Below are 27,212 nucleotides of genomic sequence, written 5' to 3'. Positions count from 1 at the left end.
AAGCCCTCAACGGCTTAGCTCCTCAGTACTTGAGTGAGCTCTTTTCACATTATAGTCCTTCACGTCCGCTGAGTTCTCAAACTTGTTTGATAATAAAAAATAAAAATCGACTGCGGGCGGCAGATCCTTTTCCTATTTAGCATCAAAACTCTGGAACAATCTACCTAACACTGTTCGGGAGGCAGATGCACTCTGTCAGTTTAAATCTAGATTAAAGACACATTTCTTTAACCTGGTTTACACATAACACACTAATACGCTTCTATTATTCAAATCCGTTAAAGGATTGTTAGGCTGCATTAATTCGATCAACCGGAACCGGGAACACTCCCCATAACACACTATGTACTCGTTACATCATAAGAAGAATGGCATATACGCTAATATTTGTCTGTTTCTTTCTTATTCTGTTTCTCAGTCCATATCCAAATCAGATGGTGGATCAGCACCAAGAGATGATGTCTACAACCCTGATCATCAGCGGAGACCAGGACACCTAGATAAGCCCCAGAGACATATCCCCAGTGAAGACCTCGACTAAAAATACAATAAAACTAAAAATATAATAAAATACCTAATTACAAAATTTTTACTAATTACTAATTTAAAAATAATAAATAGTATAATATATATATATATATATATATATATATATATATATATATATGCAACAGAAATATATTAAATGAATTAAACTATAAATTAAAATTATAATAAACAAACAAATATATATTATAAAAATAGACAGAGAAACAATAAATGCATTAAACTATACATTAAAATTATAGCAAATGAATAAATCATATAAATGAAAAACTTCAAATAATGAATAAAACACAAATTTAACAAATACATTAAATTATCATTTAAAATGCCCCATCGGGACAAGACCACGGGAATCAGATAAGCCCTTTACACAATCTGACATGGCTGCAGTTGAACTTGAACTACGGGTTTCATCTGACCAGAGGAGAACTGGTCCTCCAACTGAGCCTGGTTTCTCCCAAGGTTTTTTTCTCCATTCTGTCACAGAGGGAGTTTTGGTTCCTTGTTGCTGTCGCCTCTGGCTCGCTCAGTTGGCGACACTTAATTTCTAGCGATTATCATCAATTTGATTTAGCAGATACTATTTAAACTAAACTGAGCTAGACAATGACATCTCTGAATTCAATAATGAAATGCCTTTAACTGAAAATTTTGTGTTTAATCTTATCATTATACATTACTGAAACTCTATCCTCCAATTTGATACTGTTAAGTGCTTTGACACAATCTGTTTTGTTAAAAGCGCTATATAAATAAAGGTGACTTGACTTGACATATCTCATTTGTATGTGCACTCTGCCTGTGGTATAACTGTAGTGTGAACTGACCCGTGCAAATGGGTTTTCATTGTGAATAACAGCAGTGAGTGACAGAAGATTTACAGCACGTCATCATGGTACATTTGAACTTGATTACATTTATCAATGCCAAACAACAGATGCAGCACAAACCATTTACATGCATCACTTAAGGCAGCGACTGAACTGAGCTTCACTGCAATGTTCAACCCCACTGGATCTATAGATGAATGGAATGATTCTGAATTTGTTCTCAGTGGCTCCAGTACATCTCCTCTCATTGTTAAGGGGGGTCACAATTTCACATGCAGAATCATTCATAAGGTTTATCATATGTGCTTCTATAGTAAAGCTTTGTGTTGAATAGTTGACATGATTTGTGTAAATAATATAGAACAAAGAAAAATGATTTAGTATCCTTCTCAGTTGTTTACAGTCACTATCGGATCAAACCTTGAACTGAATTGAGCTGTATAAGGACACTTGTGTCTTCAAATTTGTGTGTGTGTGTGTGTGTGTGTATATATATTGCCATGCAAATAAATAAGTATATTCAATATATACATTTTTTATTTTGTTTTGTTTTGTTATGTTTCGTGCCAAATAGGCCTACATTTCACTTTTAAGAACGAGCGACTGCATTAGTATCTGATGTACTGAATGGAGTAAGACTGCCTGTTAAAGAGTTTACAAGACCAGAATCCACTAGATTATGGAAATGCGTCATATCTGCGTGTTTTTATTAGACGTGCTCAACTGCCAAGAAGTTGAAATCAGATTTACCGACAACAGTTACTGGCTTTCACAATGCCCTGGGAGATATTCATCAATGCCAGACTCAGAAAGAAATAATAAGAGAGCTGGAACATACTGATTTTTTTGCAGATTAGGTTCTTGTTATCTGATACTTGTGTACCTTACAGTGCACTATTAAACATATAGCTTTGCTTTATTGTGCTCTAGAGTTCTACAATACTGCATTCTATAAAAAAAAAAATGAAGTGTACAAAAGCACACATTTCAAACACTGTGACCTCACATCAAGTTATGATCTTGTTAATCATGGTTGTTTAAAATCTAATTTTGTGTAAAATTGTCTTAACTTTTGCCACATGATCGAATAATCAGCTTTTAACATTATTTCTGATTCATCCATTACAATGGAAAGTAAAGGTCGTGTGCGTTTTATATTGGGATACATAATTTAGTTTTTATAGTCCTGCCTGTGTCTTTTCCTATTTACAGTTTTCAGAGAAAAAAAAAAATTAGCTGTAAAGCAGCTCTGCATAAGATGCCATTATTCAGCTCAATTTAGTTGTATCAATAAATATAATCAATTAAGAAATGGTTTCAATTCAGCAGTACACAGCTTTACAGAAGACAATAGTGTTGTTATTCAGCTCAAATCAGTTCAGTGTTGATTCAATTCAGTTCAAATTTCATTCTCATCTAGTGGCAGTTCTGTCAGATCAATGGTATTACTGAATATTAATAGTCTTTTACAAGAGAGAATTGTAAATTGTGCACACAGAATAAATTGCAATCTGAAGACTTGTAATGCATATTTAAAAGTAAAGTAATCTGTAGCTTTCTTACTAATTAAAGCCCTCGAGCATTCGGTATTCCTTACAGATGGGTAATTGACAGGATCTTCATTGCTGCATGAGGTCAGACCGCTGGTAAATAGCCTGTTTTATAAAAACGATCTGTCCTTGTTGATCCATAATGTCAATTACTCACCAAATCCAAAGCTGAAAGTTCATCAAGCAGCTATGAACACGCGTGCAACCACAACACGGATCCGAAGGCAACTACGCTCAATCTGACATGTTTTTATGTAAACAAATGCGTAAATGATGGGCATTTTGGCCTCAAGACATCAAGTGCACTTGTGATTTACAACAAAGACTTACTACATGTCAGAAGTTCACATGCAAGAGAGAGTTCCAGCCAATTTGTGCAAGAGGAGTTATTAGAGGCTATAATAAACAAGACCATAGAGGGTCATTTAAGAAGCGGTAAACACTCCAAACTGCATCAAACAACCTCTCATTTTGTTTCTTAGAGTCTTCACATTGATTTTATATGTAATTCATCTAATGCATCTGACGAATGTTCAGATGGGTAAAAATAATCTGGTTGGTTTTCTTCCATCCCCCAGCTTCATAGCAGACAAACAAGACAAAAGTCATGGACAAAGTGACACAAAATTGACGTAAACCAATTGCAAACACAGATGCTAATGGAAGCCTGGCTACCAAATCATCCGGAGATATTTTAAGGTCATTAAATTGTATATTCTGTGACTAAGACAGAAAAAATAGCAATTCAAACTCAGGGCACATATTGTACATTTTAATGAAATGTTTGATGGTAAAGGGTCAAATGTCAAAATGTTCTCAACATTTGGTTGCACGATAGAGCATCACTTGTCTGCATATTGATAATTCTGGTAAAAGTGCCTTTACTCACACTACTGACATTTGCAAAACAAATTATGTAAGTTTATACATATTATAGCCTAGCTAATTTAATTTCATTTAATTGGCTCCATTTAAATAAAATTTCCCAAATTTAACTGTTCAAACACTTTAATGCTCTAACACTAACTAACTATCTAACTATTTTCCCAGCTGATTGATTATACAAAAAAATACACATTTTTGTATTACACATTTTTATAATGCTTAAACATGCAAATGAGGCATTATCTAATTAAATATGAACTATATTTTAGAACATAAATGTGAATGTTGGATAAAGCCAGGTTAAAAGTTCTTGTTTCTTTTTTCTTTTTGTTTCTTTTTTGGACATAATAGAGTTAAAGGTTTTCACATATGGGATTTTAGATATCTCTTAAATCGCTTTTTATCACTCTATAAACTGGAAGGCAGTCCACATCCAAATAAACAAATAGATCAATCAATCAATCAATCAATCATATATGAACAAACATCTTTGTAAAAACCTTCAGAGTATTGATATAGGAATACAATTGTTAAGATCAAATCTAACCTTAAAATAAATTACACAAAGAGTATCGGAGTACATTTTATAAGAAAATAATATTTAATTTTTTCTACTTCAAATTTCTAAATGTTTAATTCAATGTTACTTGCTGTTCCTTTGTAACTGTTTTTAAAATTCATTAGCAATTTCTGAGTGAAAATTGTTTCTATATACCATTTTGTTCAGTGCTCACAGCTTTAAATGTATCTATTGTAATTGTATTGTAAACACTTAAAAGTGTATTTTATTTTTATATTTTCTCTTCATTAGTCTCTTGAAAATGCTCGAAAAGCCAAATAATCCAAAAGGTCATGCATGTTTTTGTCTGTAATATATTGCCTTAAAAAGGCATTCTTCCCATGATTGCTGCAATGCTGTTTTGTTAACTAACACAGTCTCATCCCAACTCGTCACATATTGACGCTTGGTTTTTGCGTCGCTTTTTCGACGTGAAGGGAAGGTAATTTTTTTAAATAGGAAACACTTAGCGTATATTAATCATTTTTAAATAAATTATGCCAGTACTTGCATCTGCCTCCTATATCTTGTGTTTTCTTCACAGATGGTAGGTTTAGGGGCAGGGGTTGGGTAAGTCACTATTTTGACTGTTTACATTCAAAAATCACACCTCTACATATATGCAATAATGGCAAACTTATTATGACGATAAAATTCCCAATAGCGCGTTAGCATATCGACGCCGAAAAATTACGCTTCCCTTCATGTCGAAAAGTGGCACTAAAGGGGTACCTTGAGCGTCAAAAAGCGACGCCAAAACCAAAGCGTCAATATGTGACGACTTGGGACGAGACCGGGTTGTGTTAACCGATTGTACTGTGGCTCTCCCAACTGTTTCACTAACAGTTTGCGCCAGCGCAAACCATCTTTTGGCATTAAAATTGTACTGTCAGGTTTTACTAAAGACGCGCAGTGAAGAATTAGCGCTGAAAAGGCGTAGACACAGTTATTTTTGCACCTAACCTTATTGAATATGCATTTTTAGGAGTTTCCCTTTCAGATGCAAAATTTATGGGAGGAGAGTATTCAAATGAATCACGCAACGCATTTTACTAATGTTTGCGCTCGTCAAATTACTGGCATTTGCGCCATTATTTAACGCCCCCAAAAAAAGCATGTCTTCAGGGCAAATGGGTGTCCTAAGCAGGATTGTATTGTTGTGCCCCCCTCCCTCAAATATTATGGAAGTTAAAGTAAAAAAAAAAAACACCTACTATAGGGGTCAAAATAGAACTTTAATCAAATATAAAAGTAAATAAATTGTATTGTTTACAAATTACAATTGTAGTTCTAGATATGCCTATGATTTTATTAACACACTTGTCTGATTTTATAGTCTCAAGAAATCAGAAATCATGCAAAAGAAAATTAAGCAGTTTTACTACGATAAAACCGTGGTTCAATTTTGTAAGGGTTGTGATGTCCACATGTTTTTTTTGTTGAAGACATTATAGAGGCTGTGTCATCTATATATAGCAAAAAGGTCGCCAAAAATGTAAGATTAAGTGTATATTTGAATTAAATGTTTGGTCAATAGCCTATTAAACAAGGATTTGATTGTCCAATTACATGGCCTTTGGCTCCCTTTGCAGGCATTTGTAATAACATGCAATGTACATCAATTGTTTATTTTGTTTTACATTATGTATTTCAACAGTGTTATTCAATGAAACCATATAATTATTAATTAACCAATCATTATTGCTTCATAATATAATGCAATTTAAGTCATTTGAAAGGCTATTGTTGGCTTAGGTCTGTTTTTATAACCACAAAAAAGTATCATCTTAATACTTCTTTGTAAATTATTATTTGAAGTAACAAAACCATGGTTAATTTGCAGTTATCATGGCTAATTTTCGTAAGGGGACATGGAAACTCAGAGAGAATGTTAGTGTAACGGGGCGAACGAGACTTGAGACGTGCGGATCCAAGTGCAAGCTTTTATTTATAAACATAGTCAATAAACAGGCAGGGTCAAACAACGGCAAACAGATATGGTACGGGCAAGACACAGAGCAATCCTAGGGCTAGCGAGAGTCGACGATTGGCGAACAATATCCAACAGGGCAAGGCAGAGAGATAATCCAGGTATACGAGCAGTAGTCCAAGAGAGGTGCAAACAGAGTCCAAACGGCAAGGCAAAGGGTAAATCCATGAAACGCGGGCAAGAATCGAAACACTAGAAAAACACACAAGGCAAGACTATGACAACAAAGTGGGTTCCCTATCGCAGCTAAAACTAGGAGAGTTATAAATGCAGAACAATACTGGAACTAAACAGACAAACACAGAATGGCTCGGTAAGGCAGCTAACACTAGGGGAGTGATAAACGCAATACAATACTCGGCAGAGAGGAAGAGGAAGTCCATGGTTTATGTAGGGTGTGCAATCAGTGCAATCAGCTGTGTGTCGTCAGTGCAATGGATGATGGGAATTGTAATCTGAGGTGGCGTGCAACAGTTAGTGTGGTGCAAGAGTCCATGTGGTGAGCGAGTGACCTCTGGTGGTGAGTTAACGGAAGTTTATAGACCAGATTTATGACAGTTCAATGCGTGGTGAAATTATTACCGACATTAAAACATGTTATTAACGTCAACAGCCAAAAACGTTTCACAGGATTATGAATGTGCCTGAAAGTGATGCACAGGCTTCGTTTTCATTTTTTATTTATTTAAAAAAAAATTATTGGCGCTGTATTGCTGATGTCTTTTCACGGGCATAGGCCTAGTTGTATATCTATTATGATCATTTGCATTCAGCCGCAAACATGAGGTGCGAGTGGTCACGAGCACGGATGTGGGAATGGCGCGTCACATTTTTTCTTAGTGTGTCAGCTGTTCAAAAATTCCATTCTGATGTAAAACACTATTTTTAATTTCTCTTGTTGCATATTGTTGTAGTCAGAAATATATTCATTATGGAAATAAAACTGGTTAGGAATACGTTTCATGTTGACTTTAAAGTCAGACACTTTTATGTCCCGCTTGGCAAACTGTTTTGTCCCACATACTGGAACAAGAACATTTCAGACATTTCAAACTTTTCAGACATTGATTAATTAACATCAAACCATAAGTTTTTAATGAGTTCTTCCCAGAAGATGTGAAATGCATGTCTGTATGAATATGAGGCGTTCTTCAGTACAAGACCTAGATCTAATTGAACTAGTCATACTGGCACATTTTAATTTGGGGCTCATCAAGAGAAAAAGAAGAAAATCCTATAGAGAACTATTTTAGAAGTACATTCTGATCAAATACAGCGTTCTGTCTGCATGATTAAAAATTTTTATTAGATGAAGAGAATGATGCACATAATTAACTGACATCTCAGACAATAGAAACTGATTGTGTTAAACAATGTTTATGGCTCTCCACATTATGTCTCTTTGACACATTAAAAGGTCTGTGTGTGTGCATGTGTTTAAAAGGGTACATTCACTAAAGTCAGTGGTCAGATGCATACCAGGATGTGCTCTTCTTCTTACGTACGCAAGACACTCAAAGGAAATAGGCTAACATATCGAAGGAAATATAGGCTCACATGTTAAGAGCCATGCGCTTCCAGGAACTGAATGGGATGTTCTCAGAAATTGTGTGGAAGGACTAGCTCCTCTTTCCATTGATGCCTGACAATTCAACCATTCACACTCCTCTCTGCATCAAATGGACCAATTTTTATGTTTTTGAATGGGATGTTTCAAGTTTATGGCTGTTTCAAAGGTGTCGTGAACTGAGAAATCAAATATTCCTAGATCTTATGATATATAAGAGGTCACTGTACTATAAAAAAAAGCATCCTCAGAACTCAAAACTTTCTCGTTAGTCTAAAAACAGCTTTTATTGAAGCTGATCTGCCAACATGACAGCTTGTGGAATAGGGATGGGTATCGATTCAGATGTCCCAATTCGATTTGATTTAGATTCGCAATCTCTCGATTCGATTCGATTCTCGATTTTTTGATTACGTTCAGTGAATATAGTTTTAATACAAAAGCTATTGATATTTAAAAAAAATGAACAGTAAACATCAGTTTACAAATGGTGAATTAATAAAAAGAAATTAAGAACCACAGGCCTGTATTTTAAAGCTATTCTATTTTAGTATAGGGTCCTTTCTTAAACAGTAATAGGGCCCTATAAAATGTTCTTCTTAATTTTTCTGGTAATCAGATGAAGGCATAAAACTTTCATTTAATTTTAATCCATGTTCCTGGTCGTACACTGCCTTCCTTCTGATCCCAACGTTAGGAAAGAGCGGATGGACTTTATTTTTATTGAAGATCCAGACCGTATCAGTAAGAACTTGGTTCTTGTTCACTTCATTTTACCGCGATTAGTTTACAAACAAGGCACAATTCAACACGGGATTTTCAGAAAGATTTAAACTAAAAGACGATGCTGTGCTGACTATATTGGATCCGACAGAAATGTTGCAACAGAAGTGCGAGTAACTGTTTTTATTTTGTGGTCACTATTGTTTTATCTATTATTACAGATTGTTTGATATGTACTGAGTATTCATGTAGTTTTAACCTAAATCACAGCAGTGTCCATCTGTGAAGGATGTACGCTGTCAAACATAGTCAACTGTTAGCCAATCATAGTGGTGGGCGTTTACTTTAGAGTCTACAAATCCGCCTATTCAAACAGAGTGTTCTGATGAGGGGGGTTAAAAACAGAACAGAAAATAGCTTATTACCTCTAAACTGTTTTTTTTTTAATGTAAAAATTTTGATAACATTGTAAGTGGCTTAGAGAACAGTACAAAATAAAAATAACTGCAGTGCATGACCCCTTTAAACACAACATCAAATAATCCTTTTCCATCTTTTCTTTTAAGATATTTGCTTTCAAAGTTTCCTAAGAAGGATAGCCATATTGCACTAAAACCATTGCACAAAAACTAGTGGCTGCTTATTTTTGCTGGTTTTAGTGTGGAATGTTGTTTATATTTTGGCTTGTTTGTTACTATTCATAATGATATGAATTCATATGAAAGCTACCAATTATATTTATTACTTATGGACGTCCAGCTAAAACCAGCTTCGGAAGGTGTTTGGAACCAACCCGGTCTCATCCCAAGTCGTCACATATTGACGCTTTGGATTTGGCGTCGCTTTTTGACGCTAAAGGTACCCCTTTATCGTCATATTTCGACGTGAAGGGAAGCGTAATTTTTCGGCGTCGATATGCTAACGCGCTATTGGGAATTTTATCTTCATAATAAGGCTGCCATTATTGCATATATGTAGAGGTGTGATTTTTGAATGTAAACAGTCAAAATAATGACTTACCCAACCCTGCCCCTAAACCTACCATCAGTGAAGAAAACGCAAGATATAGGAGGCAGATGCAAGTACTGGCATAATTTTTTTACAAATTATTAATATACGCTAAGTGTTTCCTATTTAAAAAAATTACCTTCCCTTCACGTCGAAAAGTGACGCGAAAAGGGTACCTTGAGCGTCAAAAAGCGACGCAAAAACCAAGCGTCAATATGTGACGAGTTGGGATGAGACTATGTTATTGGAACATGGTTTCTAGGAGGTTCAAGTTAGTTTAGGTGGCTCACCAGATTGATAAAAAGTGACATTTATAATATTTCTATTTCAAATAAATGCTGTTCTTTAAAATATTTTAATCATCAAAGATCCTAAAAAAATATGACCACTGTCTCCACAAATTGTATGAAGCAGACCAACTGTATTCAACATTGATTTGTTTTTAAATAAATGTTTCTTGAGTATCAAATCAGCATATTAGAATGATTCTAAAGGATCGTGTGACTTACTTCCAGGTTCGCTACTGTTCGGATAGTCTTACTTACTGCTCTGTGCTTTGCTCCCTGTTTCTATACTTTTCTCAGAAAGGTTTTAACTTCAGCAGATCAACACAGTGCTCAAACACATTTTTGGCACAAACACTAAAACTAAAAACGTTTCAGGACTGGAATACCACTACTAAAAAGAGGATTTATTATTTTATTTTTTGTGCCTCCCACTGCCAGCAGCTTACATTCCGGAGACGGGAAAACACAGCTGCCTACATTCAAACAGAGGAGAAAGAAAATGCCTCTTGTGGAATTTGCTTGCTGCATGAACTACCACAGACTTCTAAAAAGGATATCAGTTTTTGAAACAAAGTTACTTGCAGGATTTCCAAAACAGGAAGAACACACAGCAGATCATCATGGACCCCCTCAGCATACAGCCGGTGAGTCCCGTGAATCTAGTGAATCTCAACAGTTTATATTGAGTGTAGAGGAAGAATCCAAAACTGAACGACACAAACAGGCACAAACAGGGAGCTAGACCCCAAAGCACTCGAGACATCAGATTGTCATGAGTATCTCATATTACTGATATCTTTTATGAAGGCGCTGTTCTTCTCCTTGATTACTTTATCTCAAAAGTTAAGAATGTTATTGATGATATCACTGGGTCAGGCTTTCTGGGATGGTCCTCAAACGGTTCAGGTCAGATATGCTATTTAAATAAACTTGCCTTGCCTCGCCTTGTCTCTGAAGTATGGAGTAATCATGCTGAAAATTCAGCTTTGCATCACAGGAATAAATTACATTTTACAATATATTGAAATATTTCACAATATTACTGCGTGTACTGTATTTTTAATCAAATAAATGCAGCCTTTATGAGCGAAAGACACTTCTTTCTAAAACATTTTTAAAAATCTTATAGACCCCAACAGTAGTTTTAAACATTTTTGGAGCAGAGAATGAAGATATACAATTAGCTTGTTATCAATCAAGAGCAATATCAAGTCTTACCTGGACACAACCAGAGGCAAAATCAACATCTTCAACATCCTCATCAGCAGCTCTCCAGGAAACTGGAAGTATTGCACTTCCTAAGGTAGAAAAGAGACACGGCAATCAACAAAATACTGACCAGTCACTACTTTCAAAGAGAAATGTTGAAAATCAACATGTGATAGAATTTCTGATTTAGATTTGCCTCTTTACCAGTTTTCTGAGAAAGATGATTTGTAAAGGCCTTCAGGCTTTCTTTGGTTTAAAGTTGCCCAACAGTGCAGTTCAGTGGTGAGGGCTTGTTTTAAGAGTATCAGGTTTTGCTTTAATAGGAATGAAATGGCTGTCAGACATCATGCTGAGGTTTTGACTTTTAACATTCTCAGAAATTAATTCTCACAAAAGCAATAAGGTTCCCACACAGAACTGAGAAATTATGTTCCGTAGCATAGTCTAATCAGGCCGCTCTGCTGTTGTGTTGAAGTCAGTTTGGCCCACACTCAGTTTTTAAACTGTTTGAATACTGATTTCTTATTTCTTATTGATATTTTGTGAATATTTATATTTTAGGGTGCCAAAATCAACACTTTAAAAAACAGCAAAGACTTGGTAAAAAAACAGAAAAGCTTTATTGTTGCTTGTCAAACACTAAAATATGAAATGCATGAGAAATTATAAAATTCAGGACTTGTTTTAGTTTACTGGAAATTAAAGACTCTTCTTCTGATTTATTATAATCCAAAATATTGCTGTTTCTTTGTCTAGTTTAGTTTCACAGTAGTAGTTGGTAGTTTTTTGGATCTCAGTTGTTAGTCTGTTTCAGCACTGAAAAGAAGTGTTTTTCACAATATAACACAAAAAACAAACAAATGGGAAGTACTAAATTACTCACGTATTTTATATTTTTAATCTCTGACAGGTCTTCTGTTAATACATTAGTCTTTTGTGTTTTCATAGTACATATTTTTGGCAAATTGCATGGAAACCAGTGTTGTATCTAGTTTCTGAACACAACAAGAAGGTTAACTTCAGAAGCTCCAGAGAACAGCAGTAATCAGCAGATCTTATTGAGTTTGCCGCAACACATCCCTTCATCTGCCCTTAGCAGTGACCGCAGTCCGAAACTAAAGAAACTGCCTGGTGATAACGCCCAAATCTCTCTCTCTCTCAGTGGTTGGATGCTTGGCCTGCGGTCAGGACTCTGAGAAAGCCTCTTTGCTTTAAGCTCTGCTGGTTTTGTGTCGTGCTATGTGAACAGAGGACTGCCAGAGCAGAGAAATTAATCATCTTAAAACTCAGAGCACCACGCAGACTCACACACAGTTATAAAAAAAATATATATTTCAGACTATTTTAAATTCTGTTTGGATGCTGGCTGATAAATGCAAATGTTTAAATATCTAAATGTCAATAATTGTTGTGCATACATTCACACAAAGCTTTAAGTACAAATATGCATACCACAAACTGGCAAAGTGGAAAGGGAATGGATTTAATCAATGCAAATGCAGTTCATATAATATCATTTTGCATTTGAAAGCAATAATTTGTCCTACAGAATCTCCCTGTTAGATACACATATTGTTGCATGTGTGCAAATTGGATTTTATAATCAATGCATTCCTTTTTCCTTTCCATTCCAATTTAAGTACAAAAATATGTTATTCCTCCACAACATGGCCGCTTCGGTTTGTTGCTCCTTGGTACTTTTTCTGTTTTTGTTTGTTTGTCCTGTCTTAAGCAACATTTTTCAGATCAGCTTCACTAGAAACGAACTATTGGACATAAGAAATAGCACACCAGATAACCTTTTGCCGATGTTTCAGGACTTGTACTACTCCAGAGTGAAGAAACGGGCAGGTAACATCATCACAGACCCTTCTCACCCTGGACACGACCTGTTTGCAGTTGTCCCCTCAGGCAGACGCTACAGATCTCTGTGTACTAGAACATCTAAGCATAAAAACTATTTTTTCCCCCATGCCATCTCCAGCCTAAATAACTAAAACAGGAATTATTACCTGTGTCCTGTCATTCATGCCTGTAATTCATTCCCCATCTCTAATTATTGACTCTCTCCCTAGTATTTTGTAAATATATATGCATATTTTTCTAAACAGCTGTATATATATTGAGTAAATGAGGCACAAATCTGTACATAAATCTTCTGTTCCAGACTCTTTCACATTATTATTATTATTGTTAAGTCTTATTTAAATGTTTCTGTTCTCATGTCAGATATGTCAGATATGTATGTATGTATGTATGTACCAGAGCATTTTAAAAACCACAACAAATTCCTCGTGTTTGCGCACACTTGGCGAATAAAGCTGATTCTGATAAGGTTTTAGAGCAACATATGCTCCCCTCCAGATGACGTCTATTTCAGGGAAGGCCTTGTGTATTTTAGAAGGACAATGCAAACCACATACTGCAGCTATTACAACAGCATGGCTTTGTTGTAGAAAAGTCTGGGTGCTGAATTGACCTGCCTGCAGTCCAGATCTTTCACCTATAGAGAACATCATTAAATGAATAATACATCAAAGACGACCACAAACTCTTCAGCAGCTGGAAACCTATATCAGGCAAGAATGGGACCAAATTCCAACACCAAAACTCCAGAAACTCATAACCTCAATGCCCAGACGTCTTCAAACTGTTTTGAATAGAAGAGGCGATGCTACACCATGGTAAACATGCCCCCGTCCCAACTATTTTGAGACCTGTAGCAGGCATCAAATTTGAAATGAGCTCATTTTGTACATAAAATTGTAAAATTTCTCAGTTTAAACTTTGTTATCTATGTTCTATTGTAAATAAAATATTGGCTCATGTGATTTGAAATTCTTTTAGTTTTCATTTTATTCGAATTTAAAAAACGTCCCAACATTTCTGGAATTCGGGTTGTATCTCAGGGAAAAACATGCATAGCTCAGAAGTTGATTGCTTGATTGTTGAGATGAAATCCCAGAAGAGACATGATCCAGGGGTATTTTTCTAAGCAGTAGGAGCTTTACAAATGTCTCAATTTTCTCTCCAATTAACATCATTGGCATCTAGGAGAAGCAATAAAGATATTACTGAGATGTCATTTATGGGAAGAAGAGAAAATGTACAAGAAAGCTTTTATTGGAAAGGCCAAAAAAATATAAAAATCACAAATGAGATTAAGATTTCAGAATAAATATCAACAGTGTCTCAAACTGTGTTCTTTCAAAATTTCTTAAAAATGTGACATCTCATCTGTGATTTCTTTCAAGGAAGATAGAATGGAAAAGGATGAGAAATGAGCACTATACGGGAAATAGGCTCTGCACGTCTTTACATCTATTACCTCTTTTCCATTTCCATCATTTCCATTTCCATCATTATATAGAGCTTCTCAGATAATTACTCTTAGAATACAGAAAAACAAATTGTATGTCAACATGCTGTAGATAAATATCAAAATGACCTCGCCCTGGTACAAAAGACTCTGTAATTACCCTGAACCCTTTCAATGTAATTTCTCCTTACAGAAGCCAATCATTTCTTAAGAGGAACTTCTGGGAAAGAACATGGCAACTTATCTCATTGAAAACTTTCCTATCTGCTTGTTGCAATATCAAAAACAAAGTTCTCTTCCTTCCTGCATGGATTACTTTAATTATAGTGGGAAGCCACTTCATTGCAGGTCTTACTGTAGAAATTATGAAAGGACTGGTCCGAATGTTGTTGTTTTTTCTCATGTTGCAAGATGTACAGACCCATAATTTACAATAGAACAATGATTGCCATTACTTCTTTAAGAACATCTCATGCTTTGTTTTTGAATGCTCAATTTTTGCTGTAGATTTGTAATAATATGCCTTTGTTCCTTCACTCTGAGAAGAATTACAAAGCAGTTGTATAAAAATTAGCCACTGATTTCTGGATAAGTGGCTCATTTGTGTGCGATAGCAGAGGCACACATCTGTAAAAGGAACATTGTGTGTATTTTTAATGGTTAAATATGACTGGGTGGCATACTAAACAACACAATACAAATGCATCCTGCAAGATTTTGAAATACTGTTTACAAACTGCCTACAGACACTAAAGGTGAATATAAACTAATAGATATTACTATACTTTTCCTGGTTGATTAATCCAGTACATAAAAACAAAAAAATCACCCAAAAATGACAATTTGCTGAAAATGTCCTCACCCACAGACTGTCCAAGATTTGTTTCTTAATTGTAAGAGATTTTGAGAAAAGTAGCCTTACATCACTTGCTCACCAATGGATCCTCTGCAGTGAATGGGTGCCGTCAGAACGAGAGTCCAAACAACAGATAATCCACAAGTAATCCACCCCACTCCAGTCCATCAATTAAAATCTTGTGAAGTGAAAAAGCTGCATGTTAGTAAGAAACAAATCCATCATTAGAATGTTTTTAACTTCAAACTGTTGCTTCCGACAAAAATACAAGTCCTCTATCCATAATATCACTTTCTCCAGTGAAAACGTCATCTCACCTGAATAAGGAGGGAAATATGCACAAGCCAAAACGGTTCAAAACAGATCTGAACAAATATGTGGGTAGATTTTGATGTGAGAGGTCAACAGGAGATTGACTTTTTCACTGGAGGAAGCATTATTAGGGGTTATGGGCTTGTATTTTAGCAGGAAGTAAAAGTTTGAAGTTGATAATGTCTTGATAGATTAGATGTTAACTGATGGACTGGAGTCGTGTGGATTATTTGTGGATTATTGTGATGTTTTTATCAGCTGTTTGGACTCTCATTCTGACGGCACCCATTCACTGCAGAGCATCCATTGGTGAGCAAGTGATGTAATGCTACATTTCTCCAAATCGTTTTGCTATTGAAGTGGAGATTATCTATCTATCGATCTATCTATTTAAGCCTATTATTATTACTTAGAAAATTGCAAATTTCTTTCTTTATTAAAAACGACTATTAAAAGTTAGTTGTTGTCGAGTCGTCTCGCTGTAGGCTTTTGATTCTTTATCAGATTTATTTATTTTTAATTCTTATCAGACTCATTCAAATCATTCATTCGGGAAACGGACTGCAGTAGGTGTGGTGTTAGCGTTTTCATTCATTCATTCATTCATTCATTCAAAAACAAAACAAAACAAAACAAAACCGACTCATAAAATTCATATTTTGGGGAGTCATAAACTAGTTGCAAGGATGTTTTTGATCCATTAAAATAACTTTAGAGTTATTTGTTCTGTAATGACCCTGGTCACGCTTTATGCATTTGATATACAAAAAAAAAAAAAAATGTGTTCGGGGAATCGACCTGCAGTGGCTGTGGTGTTAGCTTTTACATTCATTCATTCATTCATTCAAAAAAAAAAAAAAAAAGTCATACTACACTTCTCACACTGTAGTTTTTAATTCACTAAAAAAAAAACATTTCTGTAGCCTAATCCGACAACATTGTTGGCTACATGACCAAGAAAAAAAACACTCATGAGATCATTCGTTCATTTGCGCAGTATGCTTTGGATTCACTAAATAGACGGCAATAAGATAAACAAACATTACTGCACATGCACTTTTGTGGCCCAAACTTAACTTCCGGTAGACTTCCACAAAGAATCAATAACAACAGAAAAGTCCCTGTAGAGTAGATTATTTCTGATAACAAGCAAAATATGTTTGCTGCGTAAATTATTCATTAATTAATCATTCTCTGCCAGCAGGAGGCGCTTTTGGAGTGGCAGAGATAGAGGTTTCCCCGGTAATGGCTGTACACAAATCAGGCAAGCTTGCATTACAGGCAAGATGAAATGAAAATAACATTGGAATTTTTTTTAAAGACAGTCGGTTTCCTTCAGAGATACAGTGATATAAAAACACCCGCGCCACGTTTTGATGTGCAGTGCTCATGTTTATTTAACAACGTCAAAACCGTTTGCAAAATCTATTTGTGGTGGCAAGTTTTGATATTGTGGCAGGTCGTCACAAATAAGCAAATGTATGGGAAACACATCCCACAGCACAACCTGAGCCCAACTTCAGTCTACTCATCACTTTAAAGGGTTAGTTCACCCAAAAATAAAAAATTAGCCTGTGTTTTACTCACCCTCAAATCATTCTAGGTGTAGCCTATATGACTTTCTTCTTTCAGACGAATCCAATCCAGTTATTTATCCAGTTATTTCGGAGCTCAACAGCTCTGGCCCGAGCAGATGGGTGCGGGACTGCTCGGTTTGTCCCGCCCTGTCTTCCTGTTTCAGTTGAAATTAAGTCACCACATAGAATAACGCTGCATGTTTCAAAGCACTAGATCTTTAACTTTAACTGCATAGTCGGCATATCTATCTATCTATCGATCTATCAATCTATCTATCTATCTATCTATCTATCGATCTATCTATCTATCTATCTATCTATCTATCTATCTATCTATCTATCTATCTATCTATCTATCTATCTATCTATCTATCTATCTATCTATCTATCTATCTATCTATCTATCTATCTATCTATCTATCTAGCTAGCTATTTATCCATCCATCCATATGTTTAATTTAAGTGGATTTGATTAATGAAAAGATTTACTAAATAAAAGTACACTGTATAGCCAGCTTTCACGTATTAAAATACTAACATCTTGGTGAACGCTCTTATTTCAGAGTACAACAGTTTCCCCATCAAGTGCTTCCTCAAGACCTCAGGACACCTGCTTGAATCCTGCCATCTTCAAGAGGAACAAACATCCACTAATTACTCATCAGAGGAATTGAGCTGAAGATCAGCTGTTAATCAGGTAATATTGTCCTGAATCAAAGAATGTATTTCCTCACAGAATTATGTTGTGGACTCATTTTAAAACCCACTAAGTTTTTTGAAATCATACAATAGCATTGCATGACGAACAGATTGAATTCCAAGTTGATAATGACTTTGGATACAAAGCTATGGATAAATAAGATCAATAAACTTTTCAGACCCTGACAGATGTGGTCATCTGTCGCTACATGGAAAAGAGCATTATGCGTACTCCAAAACATATCTAATTTCGTTTTACCTGCGTAAAAAGAGGTTTGGAAACAACTTGAGTGTGAATAAATGTATTTTTAATTGAACTGCTTCTTTATATTCCAAATTTGTTTTCTGTAATCTACACAACACTGAGGTCTTGGCGTCTGATGTGGCCAAAAAAAAAATAGATGAGTATTCAAATTTCCTGCAGGCTTTTGTATGTTTTCCGTCTGGATATGTGGTGACGTCTGTACTTTATCTGTGGTGATGCCCTCAATATAAGCAGATATGGAAACAGCTTTTCTTCAAAGGAGTAAATCACCAGAGATAACAATTCTGTCATCGTTTACTCAGCCTCGTGTTGACTTTCTTTTTTCTGATTTCTTTTACAATACAGTAAAAATAGGCATCATTACCATTTGTCCAGCTACAAAAGCCACTATAAAGAAGACTTGCATTACATCTCATAAGTTTTCCAAGGCCATACAGCTGTGTGTGAGGAACACATATAATATGTAATTTGTTATTGCCTGAAATTCTACCTTCCATCCTTGCTGTGTCAAATCTCATTCATTCTTCCAGACATTCAGACCAGCTAGTTTAGTGTCATTAAGATACTATTATTTAGGATTTTGTTTCTATATTTTCTTAAAATATGTCTATATTTTCTTTTCTTTTTTTTTTTCTTTTCAGTTTTAGTTATTTAGTACATAAAGTTAAAATAAATGATGAATTATTTTTTTATTAATATTTTGAAGTGCTTTTTATTTGAACTCCTTTCATTTGAATTTTAGTTACTTTTATTAATTTTTTATTATTTGTTTTTAAATGCCCATCGTTTTTATGAATTTTTGTTTTATTTTTATGGAAGACTGTTTCAGCCACAGAACTAAATATAATAAAATAAATAAATAATCGTTATTTTTATCTCGCAATTCTGACTTTTTTTCTCGCAATTGCATGTTTATCTCTGAATTGTAAGAAAAAAAAGTCAGAATTGTGAGATAAATTGTTGCAATTACCTTTGTCTTGCATAGGGTTAGTTATGTTAGTATATTAGTTAAATCAGGGGAAACGTTAAATCAGAAAGGTTGCCTTGGCAACTATTGAAATTAAATAAGTTTAAGATATTTTTATATTTTGATTTATTTCAGTTTACTTTTTTCCAAGGTTTTTATTTTTTATTTTATTATTATTAATAATAATTCAGTCCTGGCACATTCATGATGTTCAAGTTTAAGTGCAGTTTGAAGGTTCAGGTGTGTAATTTGTCTTATTTGTAAGTCGCTTTGGATAAAAGCGTCTGCTAAATGACTAAAAGTAAAATGTAAAGTAAGTAAAAGTAATACAAAGCCATTGTATTGCCTTTAACAGTGCATTTTATATGTTGTCGAGTATTGTTCTATAGTGTTGAGAACAGGTAAATGGACAGCTCTTAAGGTGCTTTTAGTTCTTTATGAAGCATGACAACTCCCATACATTGTATAACTCCACAAAAAAGTTTGTACATGTCACTCCTTCCAGTGTCTTACTCAAGGACACAACAGAATCGCAAGGATATCATTTAGGGTCACACAATAAGCTGCAGCTTTCAAAAGCACCTGCTGGCTTTCTGAATGTGTGAGATACTCCCAATCACTTCAAAGGCATCACACAATGCACTGCAGGATTCATTTTATACCAGTATTTAAAAAAAAACACACAACAGAATCCAGCTGAGCTTCAGTGAGAGTTTGCATTTCTGCTCACGCTCAGCTGCTTTGACACTGAGATATGAGTCCAGTCCCAGTAAGCACTCTCTCTTTGAACACAGAAAGCAAATAGCCTCCCAAATCTGTCTTGGTTTTGAGGTCATATTTTTAAGGGTATTACAGAGGTTTTTATTAGTGCAATGTGGGTTTTCAACAAAGCCGTTGTAGTTGAAGAAAAATACATTTAGTATGAAAATATCAGAAATCAAACAATTATCCATCATCTGGTCATTTTTGTCCATCTAATGTATTTTTGTATAGTATCTCTAGTGTATATTAAAAAAAAAACCTGTACTTGCAGATAATACAATATTAATGGCGATTTAAGTGTACTTAAAGAGAGTAAATTTACATCGAGTACACTTTTAACGTGCACTGTCTAATAAAGGTTGTCAAATAAAAGTTTTACACATTTGAAATCATTGTTTTAATAATTGTTTGTTGTCCTTTAAAGGAGTGCATTTATTTTCATGTGTTGAGTAACATATGTAAAGCACATGCAAAGCACCTCATTATTTTAAGTTCATTTAAAGCATATTTTAAATTGCTACTTCAATACAAACGTGTAATTAATAATATATGTAAATAGCCTACACATTTATATCTGTTTACATATTTATATTTACAGTTTCAATAGAAATGACATTATAGTATATTTTAGTTTAGCATAAACACTTGTCAGTGCACTCAGTAGTACACTTAAACCATATTTCAAAGACAACATAATTATGAAATTACATTTAAAGATGTATTGTAAGACCTACTGTACTGGGTCAGAACATTGCATTGCAATTTGGATTTTAACTATAATACATTTTTATTTAATTGCAAATAACATTTAATTGTCTGAAAAAAATTACATTCAGTTCACACAAGTATTTTGCTTCCAAGTTTTTTTTTTTTTAATACATTTTTATTAAATAACAATTTTAAGTATGTAAAAGTATGCTTCCTTTTAACAAGGGACTTGGTTTTGGTGTTTTCCTGATACAGTTTTGTCTGTTAGGTGGTCTAACAGGCCCAACATCTGGTAGTCCAACTGGTCAACTACATAAACCAGCCAGGTTAAACCATAACTGATGACCTCAAAATACCTTCTTGGACCAGCTAGAAACTATGCAAAACCACCAACAACTATTAATTCAAAGATCTTTCCAAATTTGGATTATGGTTTTTCAGTTCTGTTGAAAGAAAAATGCATTTTTTTTTTCTAATTTCAGGGTATTTCAATGGCTCTTTTCCATATACTGAACATGAATGAGCATTACTGAGCTCAAGAAATGACAAAAAGAACATTTAAGTATCATTGAAGACATCTGCATGATTGCTCTGTGATTCAAGCCATTATATGTCCCCATTATTCATCCCAAAATGTCCCCATGAAGTGAACATATTCTAATGAGCTAAGTATTTTCAGTGAACAGCTTGTCTCTTCCTTACACAACTCTAAAAGAACATGGAAAATGGTGCACAAATTGTATGGACTGCTTTTTATCATTTTTGCTTTATGACTTATATTGACTTTCATCATTTCCATGAAAGAAAGAAAAATAGGGATAATAACATTATCTATTTTATTCACCATTTCCTTTAAACTGGATTTAGCCAGATTTTCCAGCATGGTGAAGACTATGTATACATGTATACAGACTATGTATACACTCTCAACACATTTAGACTTTCTTAATTCAACTATTGAACATGTGCATGCTGTGTTTTCTTTTGTTTCATTCAATGCATCACAGCAAGGCAAACCCAAAAATAGGCTCACATCTGAAAGAGAATGAAGAAACATTGCTGTGCCGATTGAACTAACCGCATACACAATACGATGCTTTTAAAACAACAACCTCACTAACAAAAAAAGCCTCTTCAAAGTGACCGTAAACACTTTTGTGTCCAAATGGAAGTGTTATGTCTTCCATTTGCTTTGCCAAAAAAAAAAAAAAAAGAAGTGCTTCTGACTAATGTGATGCATGACTCACGGTCACGTTTTCGCATCTTTTCGGTGCCAGGGCTGAGATTACATAGAGTCATTACATCGCTATCGCTGAGCTTTACACACAAAACCACTCCAACAGATGTAGCGCTCAGCTTCTGCGTTTCAAAATACAAACAACAAAAGAGCGAGTGTGAGAGTCTGTATTGTGAGACAGCTTTGTGAATTAAGTTTGCAAATCTGTCTAGGAGAAGGACAGCAGGGATTTGCATTTATCAAAACAGCTCGTCAAAGTTGAATGTGTATTGTAGGAAAACACATCAATGTCCAATGGCTCGTAGAAAAAAACTGATTGCTTTTAAAAACACACCATAAATTATACACATAAACAGATCAATTATGATATTTTCAGGATTACAAACACACACACGTAAAGGTACAATCAATTTTTTTTTTAAATGTTTTCAAATAAGTATTTTCTGCTCACCAAGACTGCATTTTTTTAATCAAAATACAGTAATATATTGATATTGTGAAATGTCATTACAATTACAATATTTTTTATCAGTGTTGAACATTATCAAAGTTTTTCTGCTTAATAATTTTGTGTAAACTGAAGGCAGAAATGACAGAAATCTTTTGTAACATTATGAATGTCACAATTACATTTTTCAATGTAATTGAATTTTGTAGTTTTACTGTATTTTTGATCAAATAAATGCAGCCTTGGTGAGCACAAGAAACTTTTTTCAAAACACATTTAAAAAAAATCATAATTATTCCAAGATTATGTGTATGTATTTGCTTTAAGAACAAAACTTTTGAAAAATTTACCAAATTTGAGCTCCTGAAAGGTAAAATGATAAAATTATTATTATCTGAAGTTGTATTTATTTTAAACAGTCTATTTCATGTAGAAAATTGGCTAAATGTATGCGTGTGTGCGCTTTCAGGTTAATTAAGTCTTTTCTCTCTCCTCTCGTAATTCTCATAAATAATTCTTACAAAACCAACACACATCCCAAGCTCTTGACCGATTTTTCTGTTTGCTTTTGTATAAAAATAAATCAATAAGCATATATATCTGAATTGACAATGTTTTATATAAATGTCATATATGTATGGATTCGTGTACTATTCTTTATGCATATAGAAAGTGCATGAGAGATATTTGTGGAAGCTATACCTACTACTTCCTATCCCTCAAAGCACTGAATGTACATCGATGACTTGCTACGGAGACAAAGAGAGTATAAGAAAGAGTGTATGAGAGAGAGGGTGGTGTATCAAGTGAGCCAAACATTATCATGATCATTTCCTCTCATGGATAGCAATGGATATATTTACACAGTCTCAAGCAGATAATTCCCATCAACAAATAATCTCTCAATACTGAAAGGAAAATACTGTGATGGCAAACAATCACAGCTAATTGGAACATATTTTAAGATTTTGGTGCAATGTGATTTCAGTATGGCAGAAATACTGCCACTTTACATATATTTATATAAATGAAATTGCCACGTTCCTGTAGTTCAACTTATAGATCTTAACTAGCAATGCAAAGGTCATGAGTGTAGTTCCCAGTGAATTCATGTACTGACAAACCATAAGTCTCTATGGATAAAAGTGGATGCCAAATGCATGAATTCACATAACATTTTCTTTTATTTTTAGGTCCAAACTGTGATATTCTTGCAAAATAAGCCATTTTTATTTTTTTTTCAAGAGCCAGTTGCAATTTAGCTGAAATGGCAGATAGAATCATCAACCTGCTTTAAACGCCACGAGGCTAAGCAGCACTTGCTTAATGTACAATTACTAAGAGCATTTGTATGATTGGACAGTAATCCCTGGTCGTCACATCAAATGGCCTGTGGAGGTTTTATTTTTAGGTGTATTTGAGAATCATATTGGAGGTTTTTGTTGAAGCGGACACGGAATGAAAAAGGGAGAAACGGTACCTTTTGTTCGTCAGTTGCCATTCATTCAGGTACTGTTATTTTAATCTAATGAAGAACTAGAATATACCACGCTGCAAAAAACCCCAGACGTATTCCTGTGTTGTTTTCCAGTTCAATTATCTAATCATTATTAAATCAGAATTTCACTGAGAACCAAAATTGTATAAAGTTAAAGATATGTACCTGAATTTTTATAAATTAGGGAAATTTATGTTTAAAACAAGACAAAATATCTTTTAGCAGGGCCAGAAAAATAATATAAATGTATATTAATTTAAGAATGTTCAATTATTTGTACTGGAAAACAAGACTAAAAGCAGTATCAATCCAAATATCATTTAAAATTTCAATCAGTTCAAATGGTATTGCATTATTGTGATTGATTAAAAAGGGAAATTCAGGAAAAAGGTCTTAAAACTAAGACATAACAAGACATAACATTTAACCAAATTGTTCAAGTTGTAATATAATCGAAAAACCGATGTTCATCAACCAATAAAAAAGTCCAGATTTTAGGTTTTTCACTGGGAAGTCATCCATAAAAAAGCAAACCCAGAGGTCATTTGGACCAAATGAGACCATAGTCATAAAAAACAAACACACACACACAAAAAAAACCCTATTGATCAACCGATAATCATAAATCAATGATTTTAGCCTTCTACTGGAAAGTCATTCAAATGAAAGAAAACCATATTGATCAACCAATAATCATAAAAAGACCTGATTTAGAACTTACTGCAAAGTCATCCAAAGAAAAGGAACCCCCAGAGGTCATTTGGACCAAATGAGACCATAATAGTCCAATCGTAAAACCATATTGATCAACCAACAATCATAGAAAATCCCTGATTTTAGATTTTTACTGAAAAGTCATCCAAAAAAAAAAAAAAAAATGAAACCCAAAGGTCATTTGGACAAAATGAGACCATGAAACTATAATAATTTCATTGAAATCCCATAAAGATCAACCGATAATCATAAAAAAAAAAGCCCAGATTATAGGCTTCTACTGAAAAGTCATCCAAAAATTAAAAAAGGAAAGCTAAAGGTCATTTGGAGCAAATGTGACCATCAGGAGAAGTTTGGATCATACTGACACTGTAGGTGGGATAGGAGAAGGTTTTATGGGAGGTTTTTGGGGAGGATTTTACATTGTTTTGGTGGCATCTGGTGCAGCCGTTCATTGTAGTACATATAAGAGTCTACAGGGAGACTAACCTGCTCCGAGAGGTTTTTGGAGCGCAGGAAGAAGCCGAGCAGACATCCGATAACAACAGCCAACACCGAGAGGATGAGCAGGCCGTTCTGCTTACAGACCCCTTTTATTCGCACCCAAACTGCATCCAGCGCTACGGCCATCGTTGTCCCACGTCCACAAAACACCAGCCACACTAGCAGATCTCCATATATCCACTACCCAGATCCAGATGGGAGACCCACCCACGCAGATGGATGAGAAAGAATGGACTGACGGATAACAACGTGCAGATAATAAGTACAGGTTATGCTCAGGATCTGGAGAAAACACTCATACTCTCTTTCTTGCCTTCACCATGCAGCGATGGACTAAGAAGACCATCACACTTTTCAATCATCCACTGTTTTCAGCCCATTCGGGACATATCAGCCCCACCCACCTTCCAGTTCAGCCAATAGGAAGCAAGCAACAGTTGGTGTTGTGCACAGTGCGGACAGCATCAATCCTATTAGCGAAAGCACGCTGTGTGAAGGGGTCTGTGGCCTGGATTACATGCACAGAGCATCAAATGAAGATCAAACTGGCTGGATCTGTTCATAAATTATGTTGAATGAAGGAAAATGGTTTCATTTATGGGTGTGTGAATGTTTACAGGTGCATATCAGTTGCATTCTGGGATTTGGGGGTTAAAGTGCGACAATTCTGTGCCTTTATTTGAACAGATTCTGAACTGATTCAGAAAGAATTCACTTTTTTTTTTAGAGGCATGACCATTTTGAGAGTAAAACATGCAAGTGGAAGATGATTTTTAGTTCAAATTCTTAAGAAATCTGCAGAAGAAATTTAGATATGTTAAGACATATTGAGAATAGTCTTAGACATGATGCACATATGAACAAAAACATGGACATGAAAAATATGTAAACTACCGTTTAAAGTCAGTACCGTTTTGGAGTCAGACAAATTTATTTCTTTTATTTCTGCAAAAGTGCATTTAATTAATCAAAAGCGACAGTAAAGCCAGTTTTATATATGACATAAATATTAAGCACCATAACTGTTTTCAACATTGATAATAATACATTTTGAAGCAGTAAATCAGCATATTAGAATGATTTCTGACAGATCATGTGACACTGAAAAAACTTTAGTAATGATGTTAAAATATTCATCTTTGCATCACAGAAATAAATTACATTTCAACATATTTTCAAATAAAATAAAAGTAAAATAATAGAGACCTCTTTCAAAAATATTAAAAAAATCCTACAGACCTTCAGCTTTTTAACAGTAGTGTAAATCAATAAAATAAAAGTAAAATGCCAGGCTAAATAATATGTAGTATGAAAAGCAATGTGTTCAATCTGCACAGTCAGTGATTTTTTTAAAGCGTTAGATGACATAATCCCAACACACCACACACATCTCCACTCCTCATTCACAATTAATCCAAAGCACCGAAGGCTAAGCGTGGCTCTCCAGCTGTCTTAATCATCAATGACTCTCAGAAGATGCACAAGCACTGGGTCAGTTGCTACACAGGGCAAACAAATAAACAGCTTTTAATGGAGCACGAGCTGGAGGAAATCTTCTAGAGTAATGTGTGCCTGTCAGATGCTTCATTAAAACCCTTCATTGAACTCCTGTGAGGGAAGACTTGTACATGCCCTAGCCTCTCGTTATTCATGAAGATGGTGCTAAAGTGACAGCTAAAGGTGGTCAAAATAAACAGCACTGCACTCCAACTGCATCTTTGAAAATGGTAATGATTCAACACCAGAAAAATACAGAGTGCATATTTATTTAGCTATACAAGTGTCAGACATAATTTGGCATAAGACATCTTTATATTGATGAATTTTTTTGAAACAATATAAAACACCTCTGTGCTGTCCTCGGCAGGTCAGGTGAAGCGGTGCTAAGAGAAAGCTATTAATCTATGGAAGCCCATTACTCTGACTGAATAAAATAAATAAAGTAATCGAGGCTTATCTCAAAATTCCAAAAATACTTTTTTCTTGCAATTGCGATATAAACCTTTGCGATATAAAGTATTTTTTCCCCTCAGAATTTGACATTAAAGCTCACATTTGCAATTTTATATCAAAATTCTGAGAAAATAATTTAGAATTGTGAGATATAAACACGCAATTGTGAGAAAAATGACAGAATTTCAAGATATAAACAATTGCAAGAAAAGTCTTAATTGTGATGAAAAAAATCAGAA

At 34.6% G+C, this 27,212-nt stretch overlaps 1 protein-coding gene across 1 annotated transcript in view; it reads right to left on the bottom strand.

The window, feature by feature from the left end:
* Positions 1-25,146, bottom strand: part of LOC306860944 (excitatory amino acid transporter 5-like) — a gene marked incomplete at both ends in the record, with an annotated part of 36,450 nt that extends 11,304 nt beyond the window's left edge. Inside the window, 2 exons of the mRNA XM_079402970.1 lie at positions 11,164-11,243; positions 25,006-25,146. Coding sequence (XP_079259096.1) covers positions 11,164-11,243; positions 25,006-25,146 — 221 coding nt within the window. The remainder of the gene's footprint in view (positions 1-11,163; positions 11,244-25,005) is intronic.
* Between the last annotated feature and the right edge of the window lie 2,066 nt (positions 25,147-27,212).

The sequence above is a fragment of the Barbus barbus genome, assembly GCF_936440315.1.
Source record: "Barbus barbus genome assembly, chromosome: 41".
Classification (NCBI taxonomy): Eukaryota; Metazoa; Chordata; class Actinopteri; order Cypriniformes; family Cyprinidae; genus Barbus; species Barbus barbus.
Note: the sequence above shows the minus strand (reverse complement) of the source record. Positions and strands in the feature narration are given on the sequence as shown.